At 56.8% G+C, this 25,487-nt stretch overlaps 6 protein-coding genes across 6 annotated transcripts; 3 read left to right on the top strand and 3 right to left on the bottom strand.

Annotated features, from left to right (window-relative positions):
* Positions 1–2,629: 2,629 nt before the first annotated feature.
* On the bottom strand, positions 2,630–6,099 carry DCS_01939 (sodium P-type ATPase; the record flags this gene model as incomplete). The annotated part of the gene is made up of 4 exons (XM_040799270.1): positions 2,630–3,313; positions 3,369–4,810; positions 4,860–5,742; positions 5,848–6,099. 4 exons carry the CDS (start codon positions 6,097–6,099, stop codon positions 2,630–2,632), a joined length of 3,261 nt encoding a protein of 1,086 aa, XP_040660153.1.
* Positions 6,100–9,818: 3,719 nt separating this feature from the next.
* DCS_01938 (uncharacterized protein) lies at positions 9,819–11,654 on the top strand (the record flags this gene model as incomplete). Its single annotated transcript, XM_040799269.1, has 2 exons — positions 9,819–10,313; positions 10,398–11,654. The coding sequence occupies 2 exons, from the start codon at positions 9,819–9,821 to the stop codon at positions 11,652–11,654; spliced, it is 1,752 nt and encodes a 583-aa protein (XP_040660152.1).
* A 729-nt stretch (positions 11,655–12,383) lies between these two features.
* On the top strand, positions 12,384–13,926 carry DCS_01937 (SET domain protein; the record flags this gene model as incomplete). The annotated part of the gene is made up of 4 exons (XM_040799268.1): positions 12,384–12,507; positions 12,565–13,151; positions 13,198–13,431; positions 13,480–13,926. The coding sequence occupies 4 exons, from the start codon at positions 12,384–12,386 to the stop codon at positions 13,924–13,926; spliced, it is 1,392 nt and encodes a 463-aa protein (XP_040660151.1).
* Positions 13,927–15,534: 1,608 nt separating this feature from the next.
* On the top strand, positions 15,535–17,246 carry DCS_01936 (uncharacterized protein; the record flags this gene model as incomplete). Its single annotated transcript, XM_040799267.1, has 3 exons — positions 15,535–15,947; positions 16,065–16,966; positions 17,080–17,246. The coding sequence occupies 3 exons, from the start codon at positions 15,535–15,537 to the stop codon at positions 17,244–17,246; spliced, it is 1,482 nt and encodes a 493-aa protein (XP_040660150.1).
* A 721-nt stretch (positions 17,247–17,967) lies between these two features.
* Positions 17,968–19,549, bottom strand: DCS_01935 (putative ap-1 complex subunit mu-1 protein; the record flags this gene model as incomplete). The annotated part of the gene is made up of 4 exons (XM_040799266.1): positions 17,968–18,048; positions 18,105–19,202; positions 19,316–19,444; positions 19,511–19,549. The coding sequence occupies 4 exons, from the start codon at positions 19,547–19,549 to the stop codon at positions 17,968–17,970; spliced, it is 1,347 nt and encodes a 448-aa protein (XP_040660149.1).
* A 3,182-nt stretch (positions 19,550–22,731) lies between these two features.
* On the bottom strand, positions 22,732–23,460 carry DCS_01934 (uncharacterized protein; the record flags this gene model as incomplete). The annotated part of the gene is made up of 4 exons (XM_040799265.1): positions 22,732–22,847; positions 22,914–22,956; positions 23,012–23,079; positions 23,268–23,460. The coding sequence occupies 4 exons, from the start codon at positions 23,458–23,460 to the stop codon at positions 22,732–22,734; spliced, it is 420 nt and encodes a 139-aa protein (XP_040660148.1).
* Between the last annotated feature and the right edge of the window lie 2,027 nt (positions 23,461–25,487).

Below are 25,487 nucleotides of genomic sequence, written 5' to 3'. Positions count from 1 at the left end.
CTGGGGTGGCTCCGGCGGTGGGACTGCCATCGTTGCCTGTCCCTACCCTTGCTGACTGTCGGGTGTGTGCTACATGTGTTGGGATGGCGGCGTGGGCTGCCAGTCGGACGGCGGACACAACCCGCCGACTGCAAGCAAGTATTTACTGCTGTACCGTAGTCTGTACACCTAAGTACTTGGGTAAGTACGTGACGACAAGCACTGTAAGTAGATGCGGGTGCAAGTGCACCTGGTGCGGGTACACTCACCTGTGGGTGTGCTTGCAGTACGGTGAGCATGAGATCAATCAAGCAAGCATTGTTCGTTGTTTGTCTGCATGTCTTTGCCTCTGCAAGCATGGGTGCGAGTACGGGGTAATAATGGTACCCACGCTCCCCACGCTCTCTCCACGCCGCCCCAGGATGCTTGCCCGTCAAGTGCAGCCTCCAAGTGCCAGCACTGGCACGAGCGAGCAAAGATGCACGCGGCTGACGGGTACGAGTCGGTATTGTCGAGGCAGCGTACCGCTGTAGGCGTGCACGAATGTGCGTACGAAGACGCCGTAGGAGGTGATTGAGCCTTGAGGTTGGTGACGGGTGAGAAGTTTGGAGAATCCTGCCGCTGCATCGATTGTTCACCGTGGGGGGGGGGGGCTTAGGCGCCGTGACGGGCGGGCAAGTGCGAGCTTGCCTGGAGGGGGGTGAATCCTTCCCTCGCCTCTCTCCGACAACGGACGTGGGGGCTGGGCAGGGCCGCCGACCGGATGGCGCTGGTGGATGCCATGGACACGAAGCTACAGTACTGTACATGTACACGAACCTAAGTACAGTGAAGGTAAGTAAGTACACGAACTACAGTACATGTACGCGAACCTACTTACAGTGAATTACAGTGAAGGTACACGAACCTACAGTGAAGGCACACGAGCCTACAGCACATGTACTCCGTTAGTACTTGCACAGTACATGTACTGCACATGCAAGTAAGTACATCACAAAATACAGGTGCTCAAGTTATTAAATATTACTCCGTAGTGTGCAACGAAGTAAGTACTCCGTACAACTAAATGTACTGTGCTGTAATACGTACACCAATACTCCGTACAGCTGCGGAGTAATACTTGCCGTAAAATTCAGTTGTCGGACTGGTATCCGTACCTAGGTAGGTACTTACTAATCTGGTGACCTGGTTTTGCCCTGTACTACAGTACGGAGTGCACCTACTCAAGTGCTGTACTTACTTGCGTGAGCAGAGTACATGTACGAACTGCACATGGTCTTCTCGCAGACGGCAGGTTGCTTGCACGCATCCGAGTACTTACTAATAGGCATTGCTTCATCACTGTAGGTACCGAGTACCTAGGTAGGGAGTAGGGAGTACGGCTCGGTATTACTGAAACTACTAGGTATCCAACTCCAGTGTAATGCTTGTACAAGTACTTGCTGTACAAGCACGGCCACTGGACGTTTGTGTTTGTTCAGCCCAATATCCCTCCCCCAAGGCTGTGCACCCCATCCTTGGACTCGCCCGCATGGCACAACGCAATCATTCGACGACAACCATGGCGAGCGAAACAACGGATGCGGAGCACTCGTCTCGGGAATTGCAAACAAGATTTAACCAGTCACACGCCCGCGTCGCCCCCTTCCGCAGGGCTGCTCGCACCCCAACCGGTTCTCATGTATCGTCGGCTGAAGCGCAAAGTACAGACGAGTGCTCAGTTCAAGCACTGCAAGTACATGCAGGCGAGCGATGAACAGGTACTTGTACGCCTTCAACTCGGTACAGTACTTGAATGCAAGTAATGATAGGTACTTACGCTTGCGTACTAGGTTAGTACCATTCGGCACCCACAACGTACCAGCACCCGCCTGCTAGGTACCTAGGTAAGAATTACTCACTTGCAAGCACTGTACACCAGCCTACTAGCTAGGTGTCCAAGTACAGTATACCGCAGGTGCAGGTAATACTCCGTACTCCTCGCTAATAGGTACTAGGTGGATGTGCAAGTATTACTTTCTACTAATACAGTAGGGGTTGGGGGTAGAACACCTACTTGTACAAAAGTCAACACGAACAACTACTGTACTTACAGTATCTGCAGCTAATACCTGCCAGTACAAGGCACTCCGTACTTGGGGAGTGCTTATTATTACTGCACTGCACTTGCATGTACGGTAGATGCGGGTGGCATGCTTGAACAGGCCCTGCGCGTCGGTACGAGCTTACTGTACTTTACTTACACCAGCTTGCAGGTACAAATACGCCAAGACATACCTACAACCACTCGACTCTTAGGTACTGCAACAGTAACTACTGTAACTACAACTACGCCCAGGAAATGCCGTGACGCCGCCGTCCATCGATTCTGACATCCCGTGGCGCATCATTTATCCTTTCAGAACCCAACACCCCATGGACAGAGATATCCCCAACTCGCACGGCGTGCTCTGCACACCATTGCTTGTAGACTCACGCACACCAATCGTCCAGTGTGCCATCTACACTACTTCTTACCTCGTTCGTGCAGGGTTCCGTATCAGTTTGCCTTCCTCGTCGCACGCAGATCCGTCATCCGTCACCCTCCCGCTGCCGACGAGGGGTGGGAACCTTCATCCGCCCGTCGTGACCTCCCCGGGCACGCCCCCTGTCATCGAGCCTTCTCGTCCATCTCGCCGACGCCCGTTCCGCGGCCCGTCTTCTCGCTCTCGGTCATGGTGGCCGCCTCCTCGTCGCCGCTGAAGTCGGCCTCGTGGAAGTAGCGGCCGAAGACGCGCGTGTGGAGATCGGCCTTGAACCGACCGGCCTGCCTTGCCCGGCGCCGAAAGTAGATTCTCTTCGCCCACTTCCACCCCTCGATGCCGAGAAAGAACAGCACCGACTCGACGAAAACGATGCCCCACTCCCAGCTGATGCCGGCGTGCTTGAAGACGACCGTGTTGAGGCCCGGGATGTAGAGGATCGGGAACATGGTGACGAAGCCCGCGACGATGGCCCAGAACAGGAACTGGTTGCGCCATGCGTCCGTCATCCACTGCGTCAAGTGCTTCTTGCTCTTCGGCTGCATCCGGAAAAACGACCGGCGCAGGTTGACCATCTCCCACGCGAGGAAGAGGGCGAACCACGTGAGGCAGGCAAACGTCGTGGCGCGCGCCCGGAAGACGACCTTGCACTCCTCCGAGTACGCGTTGTTGCAGTTGTCGCCAATGTCGGCCGCGCCGTTGCCAAAGCCGTACAGGACGAGGACAAATGACGAGAGGCACAGCGCCGACATCCAAAGGCCGTAGACGACCATGTCCACGAGAAGCTCGGGCGTGAAGACGCCTTGCTTCAGCTGCGCAAGAGGTTAGCGGGCGCGACGACGTCGCCGGCTCGGGCGGCATGCTCACATTCTGAGGCGGTCGCTGCAGGATGTCCGGCGCGGCAATCTCGAACCCGAGGCCCATGTCGGGCATGCCCGAGGTGATCATGATGATCCAGAGAATCTCCACCGGCGCCAGCGGGAAGACGGAGAGGCCGCGGCGATCCTTGAAGGCGAGCCCGATGAGCAGGGTGCAGGCCTGCGCGATGTTCTCGGCCAAGACGTGAAGGATGAACTTTTGGATGTTGTCAAACATCCGTCGGCCTTCCTCGACGGCGTTGAGGATCGAGGCGAAGTTGTCGTCCATCAGCACAATGTCCGACGCTTCCTTGGCCACGTCGGAGCCGGCGAGGCCCATGGCGATGCCGACATCCGCCCGTTTGAGGCTCGGCGAGTCGTTGACGCCGTCTCCCGTCATGGCGACAAAGGCCTTGCGGCGGTGGAGGGCTTCGATCATGCGCACCTTTGTCTGCGGAGCGCACCGGGCAACGACGAGAGGAAGGTGGGGGATTTCATCAATCTCCTGGTCCGTCAGCTTGTCAAAGTCGGAGGCCGTCATCACCATCGTCTTCGCCACGTCGGCGGCGATCTCGTTCATTCGCGACGGCAGGATGCCGACCTCGAGCGCGATGGCACGCGCCGTCTCGGGATGGTCACCCGTCAGCATGTGCACGCTGATGCCGGCTTCGTGACACATCTTGACCGACGGAGCCGACTCGGGCCGCGGAGGATCGTACAGTCCGATGAGGCCGCGGAAGACGAGATCCCTCTCAAACTCTCCCCGCTCGAGCTCGGCCTCGTTGACGGCGACGCGGCGGGCGTCTTCCCTGTCGGCGAGCGCGAGGACGCGGAGGCCGAGGCGGGCCATGGCTTCCATGTTGGCCAGGACGTCGGACCTCGTGCTCTCGCCGAGGTCCTTGATCTCGTCGCCGTCGGCGAAGCGGGGACACGAGGCGAGGACGCGCTCGACGGCACCCTTGGTGAAGACGTATTGCTTTTCGCTCTCCTGCTTCTCGAAAATGACGGACATCTTCTTCACGTCCGAGTCAAAGGGAAACTCAGCAATCTGCCGCCACGGCGCCGACTCGCCCGCGGACAGGCGGAGGCGGTTCCAGTCGAACCGAGTGGCAAACACTTGCATGGCGACCTCGGTCGGGTCACCTCGTCCGCGCCATTCACCGTCCACTTGGTTCACCGAGGCGAGATTGGCGAGCGAGGCGACGTTGAGATAGGCCCGGAGAGCGGCATCCGTGGCCACGAGCCCCGGGCCGTGCACGGCTTCGCCATCGGCTTCTGCGCCGCGGACGCTGATATCCTTGGGCTGCGCCTTGTCGAGGCCGAGGTGCCCGAGGGTCGGGTTGAAGGGTTCGCTCGTGGTGCCGACCGAGTAGGTGCCGCGGCCGGGAATCCAGGCCTTCCTGACAACCATGGTGCCCTGGGTGAGGGTGCCCGTCTTGTCCGAGCAAATGTCTACGGGCAAGTTAAGCGATTGAGAGGATGCGGGGTGTGCGACGCTTACTAGAAACCGCGCCGAGGGCTTCGAGGCTCTTCAGGTTGCGCACGATGACGTGACGCTGCACCATGCGCTTCGTGCCAGCCGCCATGGTGATGGTCAAGACGACGATGAGGGAGGCGGGGATCATGGAAAGACCCGTGGCGACGGCGTAAATGATGACTTCCTGATCGGCGTCGAACTTGTTGGCGGCGAGCACGATGATGGCGCAGACAACGGCCGCGCCGAGAAGCAGCAGCGCGAGCTTGGAGAGCTTCCTTTGCAGCGGCGTTCCCACGTTGACGCCGAGGAAGCGGCCGACGGCATCGGAAAAGGTCAGGGTCCAGGCTTGGAGCCACCGGCCGAAATGGGTCGTGCCGTCCTCGCGGCGCTTGGGCTCACGTCGACGAGAAGACTTGCCTCGAAGGGCGGCAGCGATCTGGCCAATTTCGGTTGAGAGCCCCGTGGCGAACACGACGCCTCGGGCACGGCCCTTGGTCACGGTGGAGGAGCTGTAGGCGACGTTGAGGCGATCACCGGGCCCCGTGTCGTTTGCGTACGTCGGAGCAGTCTCCTTGCGTACCGGAAGAGACTCCCCCGTCAGGAGCGCTTCGTTGGTCTCAAAGTTTACGGCTTCGACGAGCCTCATGTCGGCGGGAATGGTATCGCCCGTCTTGACCTCGACGACATCGCCGGGCACAATCTCGGCCGTGACGACGGTTTCATTGTTGCCGTTCCGGATGGCCTGGGCCGTGGGAGAGCTGAGGGACCGCAACGAGTCCATGGTCTTTGCGGCCTTGAGCTCCTGGAAGAAGCCGACAACAATGTTCAAAACGATGACGGCGGAAATGACGCCTCCCTCAATCCACGATTGGATGCCAAACGAGGCTGCCATGGCGAGTATGAGTACCTAGGTTTTGCACCGTCAGCTGCGCACTCTGACCTTGGGTGCCTACCGTTGCTTGCTTGCTTGGCCGTTGCGCCCCAAGCGGAGGGTGCATGGGAGGAGCCTCACCAGAGTCAAGGCGTTGGCGATCTGGCCGATCAAAATCTTGACCGGCTGGACGCCTTTTTGCTCGCCAAACTCGTTGCGGCCATACTCGGCCAAGCGGGTTTTCGCCTCTTCGGTGCTGAGACCAATCTCAACATTGGCCTTGAGCTCCTGGACGGCTTGTTCGATGGTGAGAGCGTGGGCCGGAGCCGACATGGGCTTGTTGGACTGTCCGGAGACATGCTCCGAGGCAATCGCATCCTTGCCGCCGCTCATTACAGGCAGATGAGTCGAGTGACGGACACTCACGACGAGGTAAAGCGCTTCTGTACCGGTACCCTGAAGATGCTTTCGGTTTGACTACTGCTGGAAAGGGATGCCTGTCTGGGGTGAGATCTCTTCGTCAAGGGTCGGAAATCCCAACACACTCGAGGTGCCAAGGAGGAAGGCCGGGGCCAGATGGGTGAAGGAAAAAGCACAAGAGGATGAGCTAAATAGGCTAGTGTGGGCGAGAGAAAGCAAACGATCAATGCCGCACCAAATATCCAGCAGGGTCGGACTATGCAGGAAGTACACCACACATAAGTATGCTGCACTTGTTGTAGGTGCAATCCGAGCACCGCGTGACGAAAATTTAAGTGCAAGCGGCCCGAGGTTCGATGCGGATAACGGTTCCTTGGAAGTCTGCTTTCTAGTGGAAGTGTAATAAGTACTGTACTTTCATGACATGTTGTAATTATTAATAGGCAGCGAGGAATAGCAATTAGCGGGCGCAAGTACGGCCTCGTACCCGGCGAGTTCGGTGCGTTCCTAGTCGAAATCTGCCTCCACCTTGGGCCATAATTTTGTGGCGGCTGGGGTTAGCCATGGAGTTTCTTGCCAAGGTCCGGGGTCTTGGCAAAGGCGGATACTCGCACTCGTCCTCGCACTTGAGAACGAAGTAATTAATACTGCTCGTCCAGCAAATGTACTTGTAGAACATGCTGTAATGCATTTGCCCGGGTGCTTGTGGTATTTCTTGGGCAGTAGCCCGTGCACTCGCCATGCCGTGTCGTGAGCGACTGTCATCGTGCGTACGAGTAGGCGGATGGGTACTTGTACATTTCTTCCTAGCATCGACGAAGCATGAGCATGCATGAGCTAGATCGTGGGATCCGCAGACGCCAAGCAAAACGGCAGGCATCCACGGGTCGAGGAGTTGTGTTATCGTACCATGCAAGTAAGTAAGTGTACATGTGGGTGTAGGTGTACGCGTACACCTGCTCTCGAGAACACTTACTTACACCGCAAGCAACAGTGTTACGAGAACGTGGCAAAAATTGCTTGATCCATGATCGTACTTGTGGGTGACGCCCGCGTTCCATCGGGCGAGGACGACGGCTGGAAGGCGTATCACGGAGTGCGACCGGATGGACGGATAGGACGGCACAGGTGGTCGACTTGTCGAGATGTGTCGGTACAGCGATGATCTCGAGTCGCTGTCGAAACGCAATAACAGCCGTCAGACGGCGTGCGGCTGTCCAAGGCTGAGGATTTAGCGGGGGAGTGGAGAGAGCAACCTGCGCGGCATCGGCCCAATGAATGGCATGCATGACGGCCGCACGACTCACTGGGTGAATAGGTCCTCCCCGTCACATCATCCGTCGGCGGCCGTAGCAGCCCGTCCACTCTGTGCAGTCGGCGGCAGGTGGGCGTTGGAAAGACAGCCCGTTTCATCCGTCAATTTGCAACCAGTGGACATGGTTGTGGCAGGTTTGCATTTCATCCGGCGTCGATCGTGCCGCTGACATCTTGACCTAGCTAGCGAGATCATCGTTACGCTGCGATGCATGTACAACAAAGGTTATTGCGTGGGGGATACCGGCTAGGAAGTTTGAGAGCACGTACTCGGCAGAGATGTTGAGGATGTGTGGTTCAGCATTCAAGAACTGAATACGGAGTAATAATGCTCGCTGGTACTCCGTACTTGTACAGTACTGTAGTTGCTTTGCAAGTATTAGTTGTACTTACACTTGCACTGTAATAAAGAATACGGATACATGTACGTACTGTATATGAGAAGGTCGATGAGGAAGGCTCGACGCCGGGACCACCTTCCACGCTCCCTATGCTTCTCCGTAGTGAAGGCGCCCGTCTCGCACTTGCAGTAAGTACTTACTTGTACTGTACAGTGCTGGCTGTACAGTATGCAATCTACAAGCAGGTTTGAGTAGACATTCGGTACTAACTGTAGGTCTACTCACAGTAAGTGAAGCAGCAAGTACAGTGCACCATACATCACCTGCCCACACTGTGCTTCGTGCTCACGTGCAGCGTGATGCTTGGCAACTCGAACTGGACCAATAGGAGTAAAGTTGCGAAATGGCAACGACTTGACTCATCCTTGCCAAGAATATCAAGCCGTGTTTTCTTTAATTCTTATTAGCAACAACTATTACAAGTACGGAGCACTCGTACGGAGGAATATACACAGCCTGCTTGAAATGTGCTCATACTTGTACTGTAATTAAGTTCATGTACGGAGTACCCTGCACATGAACCACTTCGCAGGCTTAACTTCCTTGTAACACTGGTACAAGTACGGAGTGCGGAGTACTTACTCCGTAAGAAAGCACAAGTTCTCCGTACCGTACACCGACAAACACTGTACAAGTACGGAGCTCTGTACTGTATGTTACCTACCTTTTACAAATAAGTTAGTACTGTGCAAGAGCACCTCGTGCTCGTGACTTACTGTGCTGTACTTGAGTACACCTAAGTAAGTGCAGTATGTGATGCGGAATTTAGGAGTTTAAAAATACACTTACTTAGTTGGTAGTTGCATGTTCACTTACATGTAGAGTGTAGGGTAGCATGCACCACACACCTACTTGTACCAGTACTGTGCTGTGCTTGTGCTTCTTTGTAAGTCCATGTGTGTACTTGAAGTAGTATGGATGCACTTGCTAGGTGTATTTGATGCGCGTACAGTGCTTTGGTGTGCACTTGAGGTGTTCAACTTACACTCACTTGTACTTAAGTACAAAGTATACTTGCATCTGCATCTGCATCTGCATACATGTGCTTATACTTATACAGTACTGTAAAGTACTTATGTACAGTATTACCCAGTACTCCGACGTGGACACCCAATAATAATACCTATTCCGTGCCTAGTCCTCCATTTTCAGCATTAGTACTCCGTACTTAGTATACTATTCGTACTCACATGTGCACCTACAGTAGGTGTACAAGTACATGTAATTCCTGAAGGCACAAGTCCACGATTGTCCGCCCAGTGGACGCACGTCTTCGCCAACTTGGCTGGTGGCTGGGTATATCGGGAACTAGGGAGCCGTTTCAGTGGCTTCCAGTGCTGATGCTGGAGGCTTAGTGGTTAACTTAGGCAGCTACCTATCATTACCGGAACGCAGGTTATCAGAGCGCAGAGAACGCAGCGGCTCAGTCCGGAAACAGGGATCGGCCAATCCGATCGAGATCCCAGTCGTTGCGATGGCCGTATCGCGTTTGTCCATGCGAATCGGTCATTTAGACATTGAATCGAGCGCCATGACGACCCTGACATGTCTCACTGTAAGTACACAATTCTTGCATTGCCACTCGATGAAGATGAGTGAAGCTCTATTCGTTTCTTGCCACACGCACAACTGTCCTTCTCTCCCTCCACCTTCCCGCCCATCACACCATGCCTGCCCCAACTCTCCAACTTTCATGACGCAACCCAAGGTCGCCTGTCCACCTCGTCCGGAGGAGAATCCCCAATTTCGTCCATCAGAAACCGGGGCGCACATATTCCGCCATACATTCGCGTCGGCTTCCCAACGACGCACCGGGACCTATTCATCTCCGACACAGCAACACCGGCAAAGGCTGCCACCTAGAGCTCCCGCTGCATGCCGGTATTTCGTCTCGCCAGTCCTGTCCGTTTCCGCCAAAGCCTTGGACACAGGCCCTGTATCGTGGCCGGCTTGACGACCGCATCACCCGCCGCCGCGATGCCGCCGAAACGCAAAATCACCAGCCCGCTTCCCGATCCGCCCCGTCCCAAGTCACTACGCCGAAGCAACCGGAAAGTACCAGAGCGGCCGAGCGAGGGGATCCGGGTTGGCTCCCCGGAGACGAGATCGGCCCTCGAGCGGGAGGTTCTGGAACTCGGCGAGATGGAGCAGAAGCTGCAGAGCGAGGCCCTGAAACAGCGTCTTGCCGTCGAGGACTCTGCCATCATCATGGAGACCTCGAGGCCGGCGAAGAGAGCGGGTCGAACGTCGTCGAAGATGGTGGACAAGGTCGTCGTTCCCAACACGTCCAATGGCTCCGCTGACGCCAAAACCGGAATTGATGAGCACATGGGAAACGAGACAGAGAACGGCATCGATCTGGACACCCCGTTCATGCTCGCCGGCAGGGATGGACAGATCAAGAGCGGCAGAAGACCGCCACCGATCAATAGTGAGATGTTACCTTTGCCCTGGTTGGGCCGACTGGGTTATGTGAGATTTTCCGAGAACCGATTCGCGCCTGCCCCCCTTTCGGTTTACCTGCCTGTGCGTCCGGTATGGGGCTAACGCGGGCAGCAGGCGTGCCTCAACACGTATTTACGATCCGCCAACCCGCCTGTATTCTCCTCAAGGACTTGTCGTCTCAGCTCCATCCTCGAGCACCGTCACCCCTTGCAGAATCCTGACCAGCCGGAGCATGCGGTCAAAAACCGACCGGACAAGTCGAAACCGGCTGATGTCGGGAGGGGTCAGAAGTACGTGCAGGAAATCGGCCTCGCCAACGCAAGGGACATTGTGAAGATGATTCGATGGAACGACAAGTACGGTATACGCTTCATGCGACTCAGCAGCGAAATGTTCCCCTTTGCGAGCCACGACGAGCATGGGTACCGGCTGGCTCCTTTTGCCTCTGCCGTATTGGCCGAGGCTGGACGGGTAGCCGCCGAGCTTGGCCACCGGCTTACCATGCACCCCGGACAGTTTACGCAAATTGGAAGCCCCCGGAAGGAGGTGGTGACGGCTGCCATTCGAGAGCTGGAGTACCACGACGAGCTGCTCTCCCTCCTCAAGCTCCCGGAACAGCTCAATCGAGACGCCGTCATGATCATGCACATGGGGGGCGTGTACGGGGACAAGGAGGCGACCCTCGACCGGTTCCGCCAAAATTATGCAAAACTCTCTGACGGAGTAAAAAGGCGGCTGGTCCTGGAGAACGACGATGTCTCGTACAGCGTTCACGACCTGCTACCCATATGCGAAGAGCTCAACATTCCCTTGGTCTTGGATTATCATCACCACAACATTGTCTTCGATCCCTGCTTGCGGGAGGGAACGTTGGACATCATCGGCTTGTACGATCGTATTCGGGCCACCTGGACAAAGAAGCAGATCACGCAAAAGATGCACTACAGCGAGCCGACGGCAGCGGCTGTCACGCCCCGCGATCGGCGGAAGCACTCGGCTCGGGTCAAAACCCTGCCACCTTGCGCGCGAGACATGGATCTCATGATCGAAGCAAAGGATAAGGAGCAGGCCGTATTCGAACTTATGCGGACTTTTAAGCTGCCCGGCTGGAACCGATTCAACGACATCATCCCCCATGAGCGCGACGACGAGCCACGGCAGGCTGTTGTGAAGAAGGGCAGGAGCACGAAGCAGAAAACAGAAGACGGCCTGCCAGAACACGATGGCAATTCCGGAGACAAGTTCGTTGACCCTGAAGACATCGGCATGGGCGGACCAGACTCCAGGGTTTTCTGGCCCGAGGGCATGGAGGAATGGCTGCGGCCGAGGAAGCGGGAGGGCAAGAAAAGCAACGACAATGGGCAATAAAAGCAACGACAATGGGCAAAAAGATAGAACAGCCACGGAACCGGCAACAGCCCCCAACCATTGCCAAAGAGAAGAATTGATGCTCGTTGCATTTGATTTGAATGTGAATGGGCCACCATGATGTTCGGGTCAGCCCTGGCCATGTTATTGGCTCTGATGCTGCCAAGAAAATGGATATTAAATACCAAGAATGATCAAAGTCCTCCGCATGAAGTGACATACCAAAGTACATACATACATGTACAGTACAGTACAGTACAGTACGTACAATCATCCGCCGCTTACTGTACTTTCATCCCCATTGTCTTACCATCTCGTGCTGGAAGCTGCTTTCAAAACCGACACAGCTTTCGGAAAATTGTAGGAAAAAATGACGGAGCATATCCCGTCGCCGTTCCCGACTTCTTTATTGCACAAAGGTGTGTGTTGTTCACGTGCATGAGTGGTTTAATACCAGAGTGTTATCATGGCGTGTGCGGTAATTGTGCTACATTCGTTAATCGCACTGTGCAATTTTTGCACTCCTCGCCCATGTCATGAAAGCCTGCCATTAGTCTCAATATCGCCTCAATATCACCGGCGGCCGTAAAAAAAATTCACTGTCCTCCAAACTCAAACGGCCTGGCTGCCGACTTGACCTGAAGTGCTCTAGTAACTCGACGACAGACTGACCATCCGTCGCCCCGGCCGCCACGACGAAACGCAAACTTTGCGTCGCTCAGCAGGACCATGGCGAGCTTCCAAGAGAGGACCGACAACTTTCTCCGCTGGTTCAAATCTCTCCCCGGCGCCTTCTTTTCCGATGCTATTGAGATTGTAGACCTACGTGCCCGCAATGCTGGTCGAGGAATAAGTACGAAACCCTGGGATCCGAGGCCAAGGAGGGGGGACTCGGACTGACGTATACCAGTTGCCACTCGGAATATCCCAGCCGAGACCACCCTATTCACCATCCCGCGTCGTGCCATCATCAGCGTCGATAGCTCCAGGCTACGTGAGCTCCTCCCGAGCCTGTTCGAGAGCCAAGGCGATGGTGACGATGAGCAGCCGCTCGACTCCTGGAGTGGTCTCATCATGGTTCTGATCCACGAGCATTTGAATGGCGATTCATCAGCCTGGAGGCCTTACTTTGGCGTTCTACCCGAAACCTTTGACACGCCCATGTTCTGGTCCGATGACGAGCTCTCGGAGCTCCAAGCCAGTGCCATGAGATCCAAGATTGGCAAGGCCGAGGCGGAGCACATGTTCCGGACCAAGCTGCTCCCTGCCTTCCGACAGAGGCCCGACATCTTTCCGTCGAGCAATGACTACAGCGATGAGCAGTTCTTCCAGATGGCCCACATGGTCGGAAGCACCATCATGGCCTATGCCTTTGATCTGGAAAACGACGAGGCGGAAGAGGAGAATGGGGACGAGTGGGTGGAAGACCGAGAGGGAAAGTCCCTGATAGGAATGGTCCCCATGGCTGATATTCTGAATGCCGACGCCGAGTTCAATGTACACGTCGTGCCCGTCAACGTAGGGATTTCGCTAACGATGGCAGGTCCACGTCAACCACGGCGATGACAGTCTCACCGTAACTACTCTCAGACGAATTCATGCTGGCGAGGAGATCATGAACTACTATGGGCCTCACCCAAATTCCGAACTGCTTCGGCGCTACGGATACGTGACGGAGAAGCACTCTCGGCATGACGTCGTCGAGATTCCCTGGCTCACCGTTCTGAGCACCCTGGTCGACCACTTGGGAATTCCTCAACAGACCCTGGAGCAGGCGGTGAGTCTGTCCAGGCGTCTTTTCATGACCGACCGCTAACTGCAGTAGCTGGAGCGCATCGATGATGAGGAGCTGGAAGACTCCTTTGTCTTGGAGCGAGGGTCGGCCGAGCCGAATTCGGAGGGAACTTTTGTCGGACCGGCCGCCATTGAGGAAATGCCTGCCGACCTACAAGAGCAGCTCAAGCTGGTCCTCAAATCCCTGCAGAAGATGGACGAAAGTCTTCTTCCCGACAAGCGAAAGCGAGACGAGGCACTGCAGGCCATCATGCTCAAGACGATTCTGACGATTGAGTCGTGGTACTCGACCACCTCGGCAGAGGACGAGCGGCTCCTTCTGCAGAATGGCCCATGCGCTCGGCGTAACGCAGCAGTACTTGTCCGACTTGGAGAAAAGCGGCTCTTGAACGAAGCAAAGGAATTTTTGTGTGGTTTGGCGGAGGATTTGCCTACTGACGGCTCCAGCCCACAGAAGAGGGCGAGGAGAGATGCTTGATGTTGAGATATAGAGCAGGGGAAATGTAGTACTCTGTAAGCCCAACGCTGGACCAACCGCAGACGCCCAGAGATGATGGATGTCAAGCCGAACAATGACACCCTTCTGGCGTACCAAGCCTGCAGCTCCAACGTTGGCCGCTCCAGCGACCGGTTTCACCGAACGTCCGGGACGACCACGCAACGGCTGACCGCCTCTTGTGCTCGAAAGATGCTTGAACGATCTACGGAGGCCAGAGTCTAGACTCTTCCCGTCACGTCTTGATGTACATTCAACGCTTCCTTGCGCAGACACGTGGGTACGCTTCTACCCTTGGTTCGTCAAGCTGATGAATGTCAATGGTGACACGCGCAACCTTGCCGCGGTTGAGGCAGTCGTCGAGCAGAAAGACAGGTATTCGTAACGGAAATAAGCAGCCTCGTCGAGCTGACTCGTCAGAACAATCCCGATGCGTCTCGGGACGTGGTGTTTCGCACCGTCGCATTTACCATTTGCGGAATTTGGTGTCATCCATACCTGCGATTCCCGGAAGGTCATCTTTGGGAAATCAAGCATGCTCAAAGAACAGAGAAAAGCTGCTTGTGATGCGTTTTGTTACCTGCCATCTTGACCGTGAAAGGATGTGGTGCAACGCAGACAAACGACCTGTACACCAGTCGAATGGTGCAACGATGCAAGGGGCACCTCGGGTGTGCCTCAACTGCTACAAGATGAAAAGTACTAGATGTAAATAACGGAAGAATATTCATGGGATGGACTTATGGACTTGGCAGAAATTCTGTGCCTGGATGGAACCATATCCGACCCCTGGGATTCTTCACGTGGACAAGCTCGGGATGCAAACCAACAGTCTGCACATACCCTGAGGGTCTACTGTCTAATGGATCCGCGTTACGATTTCACGGCAATATTTGCAGATGGGTATTTTGGGGCTGCCCTTCCCAGTCTTCCGCAAAGGTTGATTCATTCTCCCAGAAAACCGGACCGTTGGATGTCCAGACCGTGAGACGAGGGCTGAGACGAGAGTCTGTGGCGGCCATCGATGTGCGAACTGAGCTAGTCAACGAACGACCGGCAAGCCAACGGCTGGGCCTCCAGGATGTTGCATTTCTCGATTTGATGGCCCCATTCTCACCCTATTCTCTCGGCGCCGTTTCCAAGAATGGCCAACACTTCGAGAAGAATCATGCAACGCGTCTCCATTGAATCAGCTGGTCCCGGTGAGGGAATAATCTGTTCAACTTGTTGACGAGTTCCCAACCTGGCGGGATAGTAATTCGTGGAGATTTCTGGGGCAGCCCCTGTCAGCGCAATCGCTTCATGTTCGGGCCGGCATCGATTGGTCCACGAGGACGGCCGACAGGCTTATACGGTCAAGGCCATGCCGATGGTTGATGGAACGCCCAAGCCCTCCCCACTGCCCAACTGGATAGCCGGCTGCCACCGAAAAGTTCGTCGACCTGCAGGGCTGGCCGATGAGATCAAAACGTGACTACTGGTACATACCCGTCCGACGGAACGGACCGTCCAAACAGCAGCGATATAATTCGATGAGGCGGAGCGGTGGGGAGGAGAAACGCATGCCGGGAACCACGTGGCGATGCCATCATGGACAAGCGCAACGAGCCTCGCAGGCTATCCGACGTGAAATGTGGACTTTCAAGCGACGACATGGCGATGTCGAGGTTGGATGAAACACGGTCAGCATATGTGGCTGATGGCAACCGTCCGTCATGGGTAGCGAGGGACTGTACACATCGCGCACGAGACCTGCTTCAGACGGGTATGCCGACGCCAGAATCTCTGCTATCCGATCCCGAAACCTGGGGGCCATCTGGGGGCCGTCAGCTACATCCTTGGCTGACGGCAAATGGACCCTTGACCCTTCACGAGCTGGACTGGTTGCTCCGTCCAGTTGGCTCCGGTGCACGGCATAACGGCCTAACCTGGCCGATCTTGGTCGATACTCGGCTTTGGGCAGCGATGCTCCGGGCTTTGCTTGCTGCTGCAACACGACAATGGTAGCATGAGCGCGTGAGCACTGGGAGCATGCTATTTAGCCCGGCGTTCCCTTGCAGCGGTCGGATGGTATCGCCCTGACCACAAACGCGCTTCTTGGCGATCTGCTAACCTCACAGGCAACCTCACAACTGCGAACAGAGCGCAGGGAAGTGGGCAGTTCAAAACATGTATATGGTGGATCAATATGTAAGTGGTTGCGAGAGACCGATGCTTGCGAGAGTTGACGGGACCGAGCAGGCCGCCAGGTCCCCCAGGAAGCCCGAGAAGCACCGGCCCAGCAAATCCAAGCCGTCTACCTCGACAAGCAGCAGCCACATGCGCCCGGTCAGCTTCCTGTTTGTGGTAAACAGACTTGAAGTAACCTATTTTAGCGATCAGCACAACGATCAGGATTACCGCAGGGATGAGTGGCTGAACCTTCTCCCGCCAACCTGTCACACGGGGTATACGGGTGAGAGGGTCAGCCAAGTGATGCGATATCAAGATGGTCAAGTCACGATAGCCCGTGGCTACCAGTGGTATCGCCCAGCCTGGCATGAAGACGGTCATTTTTACCAAGCTGCGTACGGGCAGCTACTCGAACCGTACAAGAAGCACGCAGTCTTTGCATGCAACCCGCACCTGCCCATCGTCGTGATCCCTGGGGACCCGACGACGACAAACCCGGTAGAGGGTCCATTTGCGTTGCACTTCTTCCACAGCCCAAACCCTGAACTGAGAGGCATCTCGTTTGCAACGACGGAGAGCGGCAACATGCCACATGGACATGGGCCGGTCAAGCGGGTTGCGGGCAAACATCCCAGCTGGATCCCAAGCTTGGTTCCTACCCCCTACAGTAACCGTCTACCATCCACGTCCCAGGCATCTCGTGGCCTCTCGGGCGAGATATCCATCATCCTCGGCCTGATGGCTTTTAGTCAAGATATCGACGCCGTCGAAGACATCTTTGTCGGGCGCGATGGGCACCACGGCCTCTGGCACAACCGGCACTGGTATTGCAACTACCCACCCGCCCTCTGTACGGCATCCCTTGAGCATCATAGCATGTCGTTTTGACCCGATCGCTTGAAGCACATGCCCGATCCTCTTCCTTCTCACCTCTGGCGGGAGAAATCTGCTGACCTGCAAAAGATCCACTCACGGAGCATCATCACCCCTGCGGCTTCCTCATCGCCGTGGCTGTCGACCCTGAAAATCCTTCCATCTCGACGCCCGAACGGATCCACAGCTTCGAATGGACCGGCGTCATCGTCAAAGAGACTCCGTCGTCAGCCTCCTCCTCGTCGAAGGTGCGGTGAAGGAGCGCAGCGATCGATCACCCGATCACCCGGTGCGAGTGCTGTCGAGTTCCGCTTCCGTCACTCTGCTCTCCGCAAGACGGATCAGCCGAGACACGCTTCACGGAGCTCGCTGGATTGCAGCCCCTTGGCATGCACCCGGTCCTGGCAGGTCTAATCCACCGATGCGCCGGTTTGACTTGATCGCTTGCTCTGGAGCGTCATGGCCACCTCTAACTTTACTGCACACTTTCCCTTGGCAGCTTCATGGTCATGGGCCCTCGAACCTATGGTATGGCCTTGACAGTCGATGCACGGTGCCGAAGCGGGCACCTGATGCTAACAACTTGATGGGTGATGATACTTGCGGGGCGTTTGATGGATTCGGTGCTTATCACGACTAATGAATCGTTTTTGTTTCTTACGTAGAGAAGTCGAAATGTTTGGGGACAGTTTGGAGTTTTTGTCTTGGCTTTACGCCTTGCTAAATTGACAGCACTCGTTTCCAGAGCTCGCGGCGCCTCTCTGACTCTCCTCTTGCAGCCCGTCCTGACTTGACCCAGCGCCCTCTCGATATAGGCTCCCGTAAACGGCCATTGCGTCGTCATGGCCCAAGGGCACCCACACAAGTAGCAGCTTTCTCGCGCAGCTTCTTCTGCGACCGATGCAGAAGGAGACGGTGGGTCGACACGAATGCCACGGTCGAATTGATGTTCCATCTCCAGGCCAGCTCGTCGACGCTTCAGACGGCATCTGGCAACCTCACGGCGATGTCGCCAGACTGTGTTATGTAGCGGACCCATGGCAGGGAGGGGTATTGAAGCTGCGACGGCGTCAGATGGGTAGGGAGGGCGAGTCGGGTGCAAGTCGGGGACGTACCTTTGGTTCGGTAATCTTGAGGTACCGGACCTGAATGCCGCTCGTGGTGAAGTAGGGAATCTCGAACTTGACCTGGATCGGCCGCTTGGCCCCCTTGCCCATGTTGCCCACGCCGCCCATGCTTCCGCCGAAGCCGCCGGTCATGCCGCCACCAAGCTCGTCATCGCCCCTGACACTCGGAAGACCCAGCTCGGCGCGCATGAGGAACTCCTTCTGGCCGCCAAACTGCTTGATCTTCCAAACAATGGCGCTCTGCTCGGGCGCGTAGTGGACGGAGCCGATGTTGGTGCGGAAGCGGGGGGAGTCAGCGTCGTCGGGGACGGGGACGATGATCTCGACGTTGTTGGCGGTGCTGCGGCGCTTGAACTGGGCCCTCGCCTTGAGGGTGTACTCGATGCGGGAGCCCGAGTGGGACTCGACGACGCACTCGACCCAGATGAGGGGTTTGACCTGGGTGTTGAGGCGGTAGGACATGAGCTCGAACTCGCCGTCCGGGGGGATGAAGGAGATTGTGCGGTCATTTTCGAAGCGCGAAAGGCGGACGCACTGGTGGAACTTGACGTCCTCCATCTCGATGGCCTTGCCGCGGGTGGTGCGGCCGGTCGTCTCGAACATGACCTTGTCGTTGAGGCCGAGGCGCAGCTCGGGCATGCCGCTGAGGTAGCACTTCATCTTGATGGCGCCGAGGATCTCGCTGCGGAGGACGTTGCCGTTGGAGCTGACGAGCAGGTTGAGGCTCTCGACGACGTCGAGGAAGACCTCGTTCTTGCGGTAGCGGATGCCCTCGGACCGCCAGGAGACGGCGTTGGTGACGGCGATGGGCGGTCGGGCCTGGATCTCGAGCTTGTGGGACTCTTGGGTGATGTACTCCTGGAGGATCTTGGTCTCAGTGGTCTGGGGGTAGCCAAAGTCCATCATCTCGTCGAGAAGCTCGTAGATGATGACGAAGTTGTCGCGGATGGACTCCTCCTCGAGAGCCTTGAAGTACTCGGTGAAGACTTGGACGACCTTGTGGAGGAAGAGGAGGATCTCGGCGGCGTTTGTGTTGCGCTTGGTGAGGGCGAGGAGGTAGAGGTTGTTGTGGCGGATGTACAAATACTGCCCGGTCCATCGTCAGGTCACCCGTCGGGGATCCATGCGGTCGGCAAGTGGAGGAGGAGGAGAGGGGGGGAGGAGGGGGGGGAGAGGGGGGAGGGGGGGGGCGGACGAACGTTGATGCCCTCGTGGGAAAAGCACGGCGGCACGGCTGATGATTCTTCTTCGGCTTCGGAGAGGAGGATGGGGAACTTTTCGACGGCCGACATGGGGATGTCGCCCCTGTAGTTGCGAGCCAGGAGGGCCTGCGGAGGGCATCAGGACCACCGACGGCACGGAGAAGGGACTCGAGACGGCGAGGAGGACGCTACCTTGCCCTTGAGGTCGAGGAAGAAGAGAGCAGACGCCATGCTGGACGGATGGTCGTCGGTCTCGGGGGGAGGGTCAGGGGTCAGGGGTTCGTGTCGGCCTCGGGTTCGGCGTGCGGCGGCGAGGAGGACGGAATGGAATTTGGGCAATTGGCGCGACGGCCAGAGAAATTCGGAAGGCCGGCGGGGACCGTTTCATGCAGCGAGGACGGCGGAAGCTCCTCGGAGAAAAGGGCGGGTTGCTGGCACGCTCATCAAACGGACATGATGATATCGGGTGGTGGGAGGAAGCTGGCTTCGCGGACGGTAAATTTGGCTTCAACAGCTGGAGCTGGTGCCGGATGCATCGTCCGCAAAAGGTGTCGCCACTGGACTGGTCACCGTCGGGCGGGACAAGGCTTAGGCAGGCAGGCAGCCATCAGCAGCGGCCAAACCGCCGGGCCGACGGTAGTACTCTGTGAGTACGTGTTTCAAGTACCCCGTACAGTGCACAGCAGTTTGCTTGCACGGGGCTGTGTCGGCCGGTAGGTGTACAGTTCACACCGTAGGAGGCACTCGGTACAGTGCGCGGCAATAGTCATAGAGTACACGTATTATGTACTGTGCTTGATTTGTTCGGAGCACAGTATGAAGTACTTATTTCTAGCTGCACAGTCAGTACAGTACAACGTACAAGTATGGAGCAAGTACGTACAGTGCAGTACTCAATGCAAGTACTGTAGTTGTACTCCGTACAGTGCTCCGTTCTTGACCAAGTGTTCCATAATACAGTAGAGTACTCCATATCCGTACAGTACTTACTTTAACTATCAGTACTTACTTACTTACGTGCTCACCACGCCTCAACGATAGGTGGCATCACGTGATGGGGTTCGGTGGAGGGTTAAAAAATTCAACAGTCCCCCTCGGCCGAGCTTTTCTTCTTCCTCATCAACGCATCCATTAGACAGTGCAGCCCATACTCCAGCCTGCGCTCGATGGGCATTCTGCCTTTTCGTCAGCGGCGCCGTGGATGGCCTTGCGATTTCGCGATGCGGAGAGGGACACACGCTGGCTTCATTAAGAGCTGCCCGAGAACTTTTCTCCGTGCCTTGGGCGGCGTCAGAGGAGCCGGACATGATGCCGCACGATACGGAGTACGCAGCGCACCATTTACCGGGGCACGCACGCTTGGGCCGTAGCCGTCGAGGCACAGGATCGAGGGTGACCAGATCTGCTCGCCGCCGTGGATGGTGGGATGGGCCTAGGCGCGCGAACCGGCCTCGTCGTGGTGACTGACGGCGGGTGATTGCCGCACTTTCGCACACAAGCTCGCACGCAGCGGCTGCCACGCCAGAACCGGGCCTCGTCGCGGTGACTGACGGCGGGTGACTGCCGCACCTTTGCACACTCTCACACGCAGCGGCTGCCACGCCGGAACCGGGGTTCGTCGTCGTGACTGTCGGTGGGCGACGGACATTCGCATGGGACAGGATGGTCGACATGACTTGTGAGAAGGCGAGGGACGAATGCCAAGGCGAAGATGGACAAGGCCAGTCCTCTACCCACCCTTGACCGGTTGAAAACATTGCAAGCAAGCAGGAGGGACGACTGATGGACTTGTGCGCCCAAGTAGAGTACTGTGCATGGACACGGTTCAGCGTCACAGGTACAGTAGTTGTAGGTACGGAGTGCTGTAATACTCGTAGGTGCACTGCCGAGGATTCATGTGCGCACAGGAGGAGCAAATCCGGTACGTGTACTGTAGGGTAGGTGCAAATGCGTACAGTACCTGCGGCAAGTACCATGACACCTGCTGCACAGTAATACTCAACACGTGCAGTACATGCTGTACGGCAGTACACTTGCATCGTGCAGTGCAAGTACGTACTGTATCAAGTTTGGAGTACAGGTAATGCTACCCAAGTAGTGCTGTACAGTATTACTGCGTACTAGGTACAAAGGTAGCACAGTCAAGATGCCTGTCGTTTGCTTACTGTGAGTACTTCTCAGTACCTACCTACTAGGTAACATCATGTCCCGTGGCTGTCAAGAAACAGGCTACAGGTATCAAGTACTAATCAATATACATGTACAGAGTACTCCGTACGTAGTTGTAGCACCTCATTCCGTACGAAGATGATACAGTATTAATACTGACGTGTACAAGTAATACATGGACTTGCGGGATACCACCACTTGTACTCCGTAGGTGTAGGTATACACATGTGCACTGCGTGTACATGTGCGGAGTACGGAGTATTGTGAGTGCATGTTCAGGCATGATATAATTACATACTCCGTGCCCAAGTAGGTGTACACTTATTAGTTACCCGGAACAAATAAGTACTAAGTACGGAGTACATGTACATTTGCATGTAGTAGCTACAGTATAAGTAGTAATATTCTCGTACCAAGTAATTTGCTCCGTATTCCGTCCTCCATACTCTGTACTCCGTACAGTATTGCTACATGTACAGCAAGTACGTAAGTTAATAGGTAATAATAGTAGGTGTACTTACGGATACATGTGCGCTATTGCCTGTAGTAAGTAACGTACCTGAGAGGCACGTTATACATGCAAGTACGGAGTACTGAAGCTGTACATGGTCCCTGCAGGTGTGGGGTAATATGAAGCAATAGAACGAGCCTGTTATTACCAAGCACAACCCAGAGTACATCGGAGACGGACAAGGCGAGACAAACGGGCTATCCATTACTATTATTTCCTCCGAGTACACGGCCAAGCAAGTGAACAGGAGGAAAGACGGAAACGCAGAGGCAGACCTTTTGCTGCCGCATTCCATACAGCAGCCAATGGTGATGGCATTCTACTTTGACGAAACGCCCCATCCTACGGTCGCCGCCGTCGGCCCTCGGTTCGACGGCTCCCAGCCGGCCAGCCGCAATCGTGCTCGTTCCGTGTCGGCGTCCGGCTCGCCCGACAAGCAGCGCGTGCCTCTCGACCGAAGGCCGTCGTCGGAGCCGTGCGATGATGCCCATCATGTCTGCAGCACGGGACGGGCCCGACGTGAGGCATGCACTCGACGTCCCTAGGAAGACAAAAAAAAATCGATCGTGCAGCAAAACGCCGGTTCCGAATACAAGTGGAGGTGAGATTGATGCAAGAATGGGAGCCAGGTCGCTCGCCTCGGCCGCCGCCACCGCCGAGCCTTTCGTGGCGAGCCGGGCTCTGGCACGGTCCGCGTCGGCGCTGTTTCGCGTGGGCCGCCGCGTCGATTCGTTCATTGCGGAAGCATGTCCTTCAGCTCGTCGTCGCTGAGGACGATTTCATGCACCGGCTCGCACTGGTTCTCGAGCGGTTCGTATTCGCAATCGACGTACGACGGCAGGAAGATCTCTGCACGCACCGATTCGGGTTAGCCGCCGCCCGCAGCAGCACACGTCGAAACCGCTCGCCACCGACCTGGATTCCAGACGAAGCCCTGGCTCGAGGAGAGATAGGATATCTGCCGTGGCCCGTCAGCAAACGACGCAGCCATCGGCCCGAGCCTTGGCACGTACCAGCCGGGGAGGGCCGTCGGGGTCGCCGACGTTGATGACGGTGCATTGCTGCTTCGAGATGGCCGAGCCTGCGTCCGACGACGGTCAGCGTGCCGTTGCGTTGCCGTCGACCGAGACCCCACGGGCCCCCGACTCGACGCAGACAAGGAGGAGGTCGAGCCGAGGCGGCGGGGGAACCGGCGGGTGACGGGCGGGCGCGGGTGAACCGAGAGGACCTGTCGGTGCTTGACGGCGGGGGGGGGGGGGGGGCACCTACTCAGCAGGCTGGGACGCCGACAATGCAGCGTCGTGGCGTTTGGGCTCGTCGAGGGGGACGACGGCGATGGCGAGCTCGAATAGGAGCTGCCGGAGGAGCTGCCCACGGCCTTGTCGTTCTCGTACCCTGCCGCCGCCGCCGCCGCCGCCGCCGTTGCCGATCGGCCGCCGGGGATCCTCATCGACGACGACATGGCTGCGGCGAGGGGAACAGGCGAGCGTGGCAAGCGGGCGAGCGTGGCGAGACGAGACGAGAGGGCCGTCTCCCTACAAAGAGGAGTCGATGGAGTGCTTCGGCAGCCCGACGAACCTCGCCGTGACGGCCTCGCTCGTTCGGCGCGACGGTGGGACCCAGAACGGCCGACGGGCCGACGCAGGCAGCCGGGAGGATTAAGGCAGCCGTGGTGCTTTGAACACGTCGGCTGACAATGTCGTCGAGGCGCGGGCAACAGGGGACGGCGGTTTGGCGTCACCGTTGGCGGAGGGCGAGGGGCAAAGGTGGGAAGAAACGGCGGCCGAAGATGCCAGGCTGCCGTCGGTGGGAGGTGTGAGGAGATTTGGTCGGCACGGGGTCCAGCCAAGGCACGGCATATATTTGTTCCCTCGCGTCTGCTAGGGTTTGCGGCGGCGAGGATACATGCGCGCCTTCGACGACGAGGTAGGCACAGGCAGTACGTACTGCACCCTCGCCGTACGGCACAGCAAGTACTCCGTACTTGCGCTGCTGGCTTGACCGATCACAGGTTGACTGATGGCTGCTGGGCCAGTGACATCCATTCGAGCCGCCGCCGCCGCCGCACCGGTTCGTTGTAGCCCCTCCGCCTTCGGGCGAGGGGGTGGGGGGGGGAGCGGGGGATGCTGGATGAATGAAGCAAGGCCTTGACCGCGAAGCCTATTTCGTGGCCTGTGGGTGTGCACGGCAATGCACCGGCAGCCTCGTCCCTGACCCAGGACACGTCGCCGGGAGGGCACTAGACAGTCCGTCCTCCGTCCTTTGACTTTCGAGAGCCGACCTGAGCTGAAGGTCAAGAAAGAGGATGGCACATGACGCATCATGCGGTTGGCAGCACGCGCAGAGGGTGCCGCGGCCGGGGAGCGTTGCCATCACGTACCCGGTTCTCGTCATTCGTGCTCCAGACTGTACAGGTACAAGTGATACTTGCTGTGCACGTGCGTGCAAGTGCAAGTGCAAGTGCTGGCTAGCACGACGCAAGTGCTTATGGCACAGTGCGCTTGCTCCGTACATGTACATGTACATGCGTGGAAAGGCAGGACCAAGTATACAGTACAGCAGGTACCGCCGGCCGCGGGCTAGAACGTACCCTCACGGTTTGCCCAGTGGACAGGGGATGCATCGGGGACAATCTCACCACAGCCAGCGGAGGGGCAGCCCCCCAGCAGACCACTATTCTTAGGTGCCGTGCAGTACTTAGGTATTAATACTCCCGTAAGGATCATGGGCGCCTACAAGTTAGTAAGTACAGTGCAAGCAAGTACAGTACACCTACACCTAGTGCCGAGCACTAGCGCACAGGTACGCGCACCGGAATACGGGCACATCCTCAGTCAGTACCGAGCACTTGAAACATGCCCATACAGTAGTACACTTGGGTGCACATGCCCACGGCAAACAAGCACATGTACGGTGCGTGCGCGTCCATGTGCACTGGCCGATGGCCGATTCGCGCCGATCTCCGGACGCACATGTACATGCATGTGTGCTGTAGTCTGTACGGAGTACGTGCAGAGGTAGTGATGGCTCGCGGACTACGGAATACGGAGCACGTTTCCAAGGGCAGCACTAACGGCAACCGGAGTGAATGTCTCAAGAGGAGTCATCGGGGAGACCCCGCCAACAAAGCTGGCCTCGCCGCACAATGCACCATGGCGCCGCCTAGACGCAACACGTAGGGGGTACTTGGGTACTATTATCTGCAGCCAGCGTACTAATTACTCCCATTATCACTGCACGCACGAGTACTGTGCACGTCGAATGGAAATCAATAACACATGCTAGAACCACCAGATTCACGTGCTGGGGGCGGCGCAGGGAGGTGTCGAGCGAGCAGGCTGCCTGCCATCTAGAATCAGCACGACCCGGCGCGTTCTCTGCTGCTTGTTTGGCGCTCACAGTCCTGCGCAAGTACCTTAGTACTTTGGTCTGTGAGCCCAGGTCACATGCACTCTGTATTCGTGACAACACTGTACTGTGGCCGTTGGC

The sequence above is a fragment of the Drechmeria coniospora genome, chromosome 01, assembly GCF_001625195.1.
Source record: "Drechmeria coniospora strain ARSEF 6962 chromosome 01, whole genome shotgun sequence".
NCBI lineage: Eukaryota > Fungi > Ascomycota > Sordariomycetes > Hypocreales > Ophiocordycipitaceae > Drechmeria > Drechmeria coniospora.
Note: the sequence above shows the minus strand (reverse complement) of the source record. Positions and strands in the feature narration are given on the sequence as shown.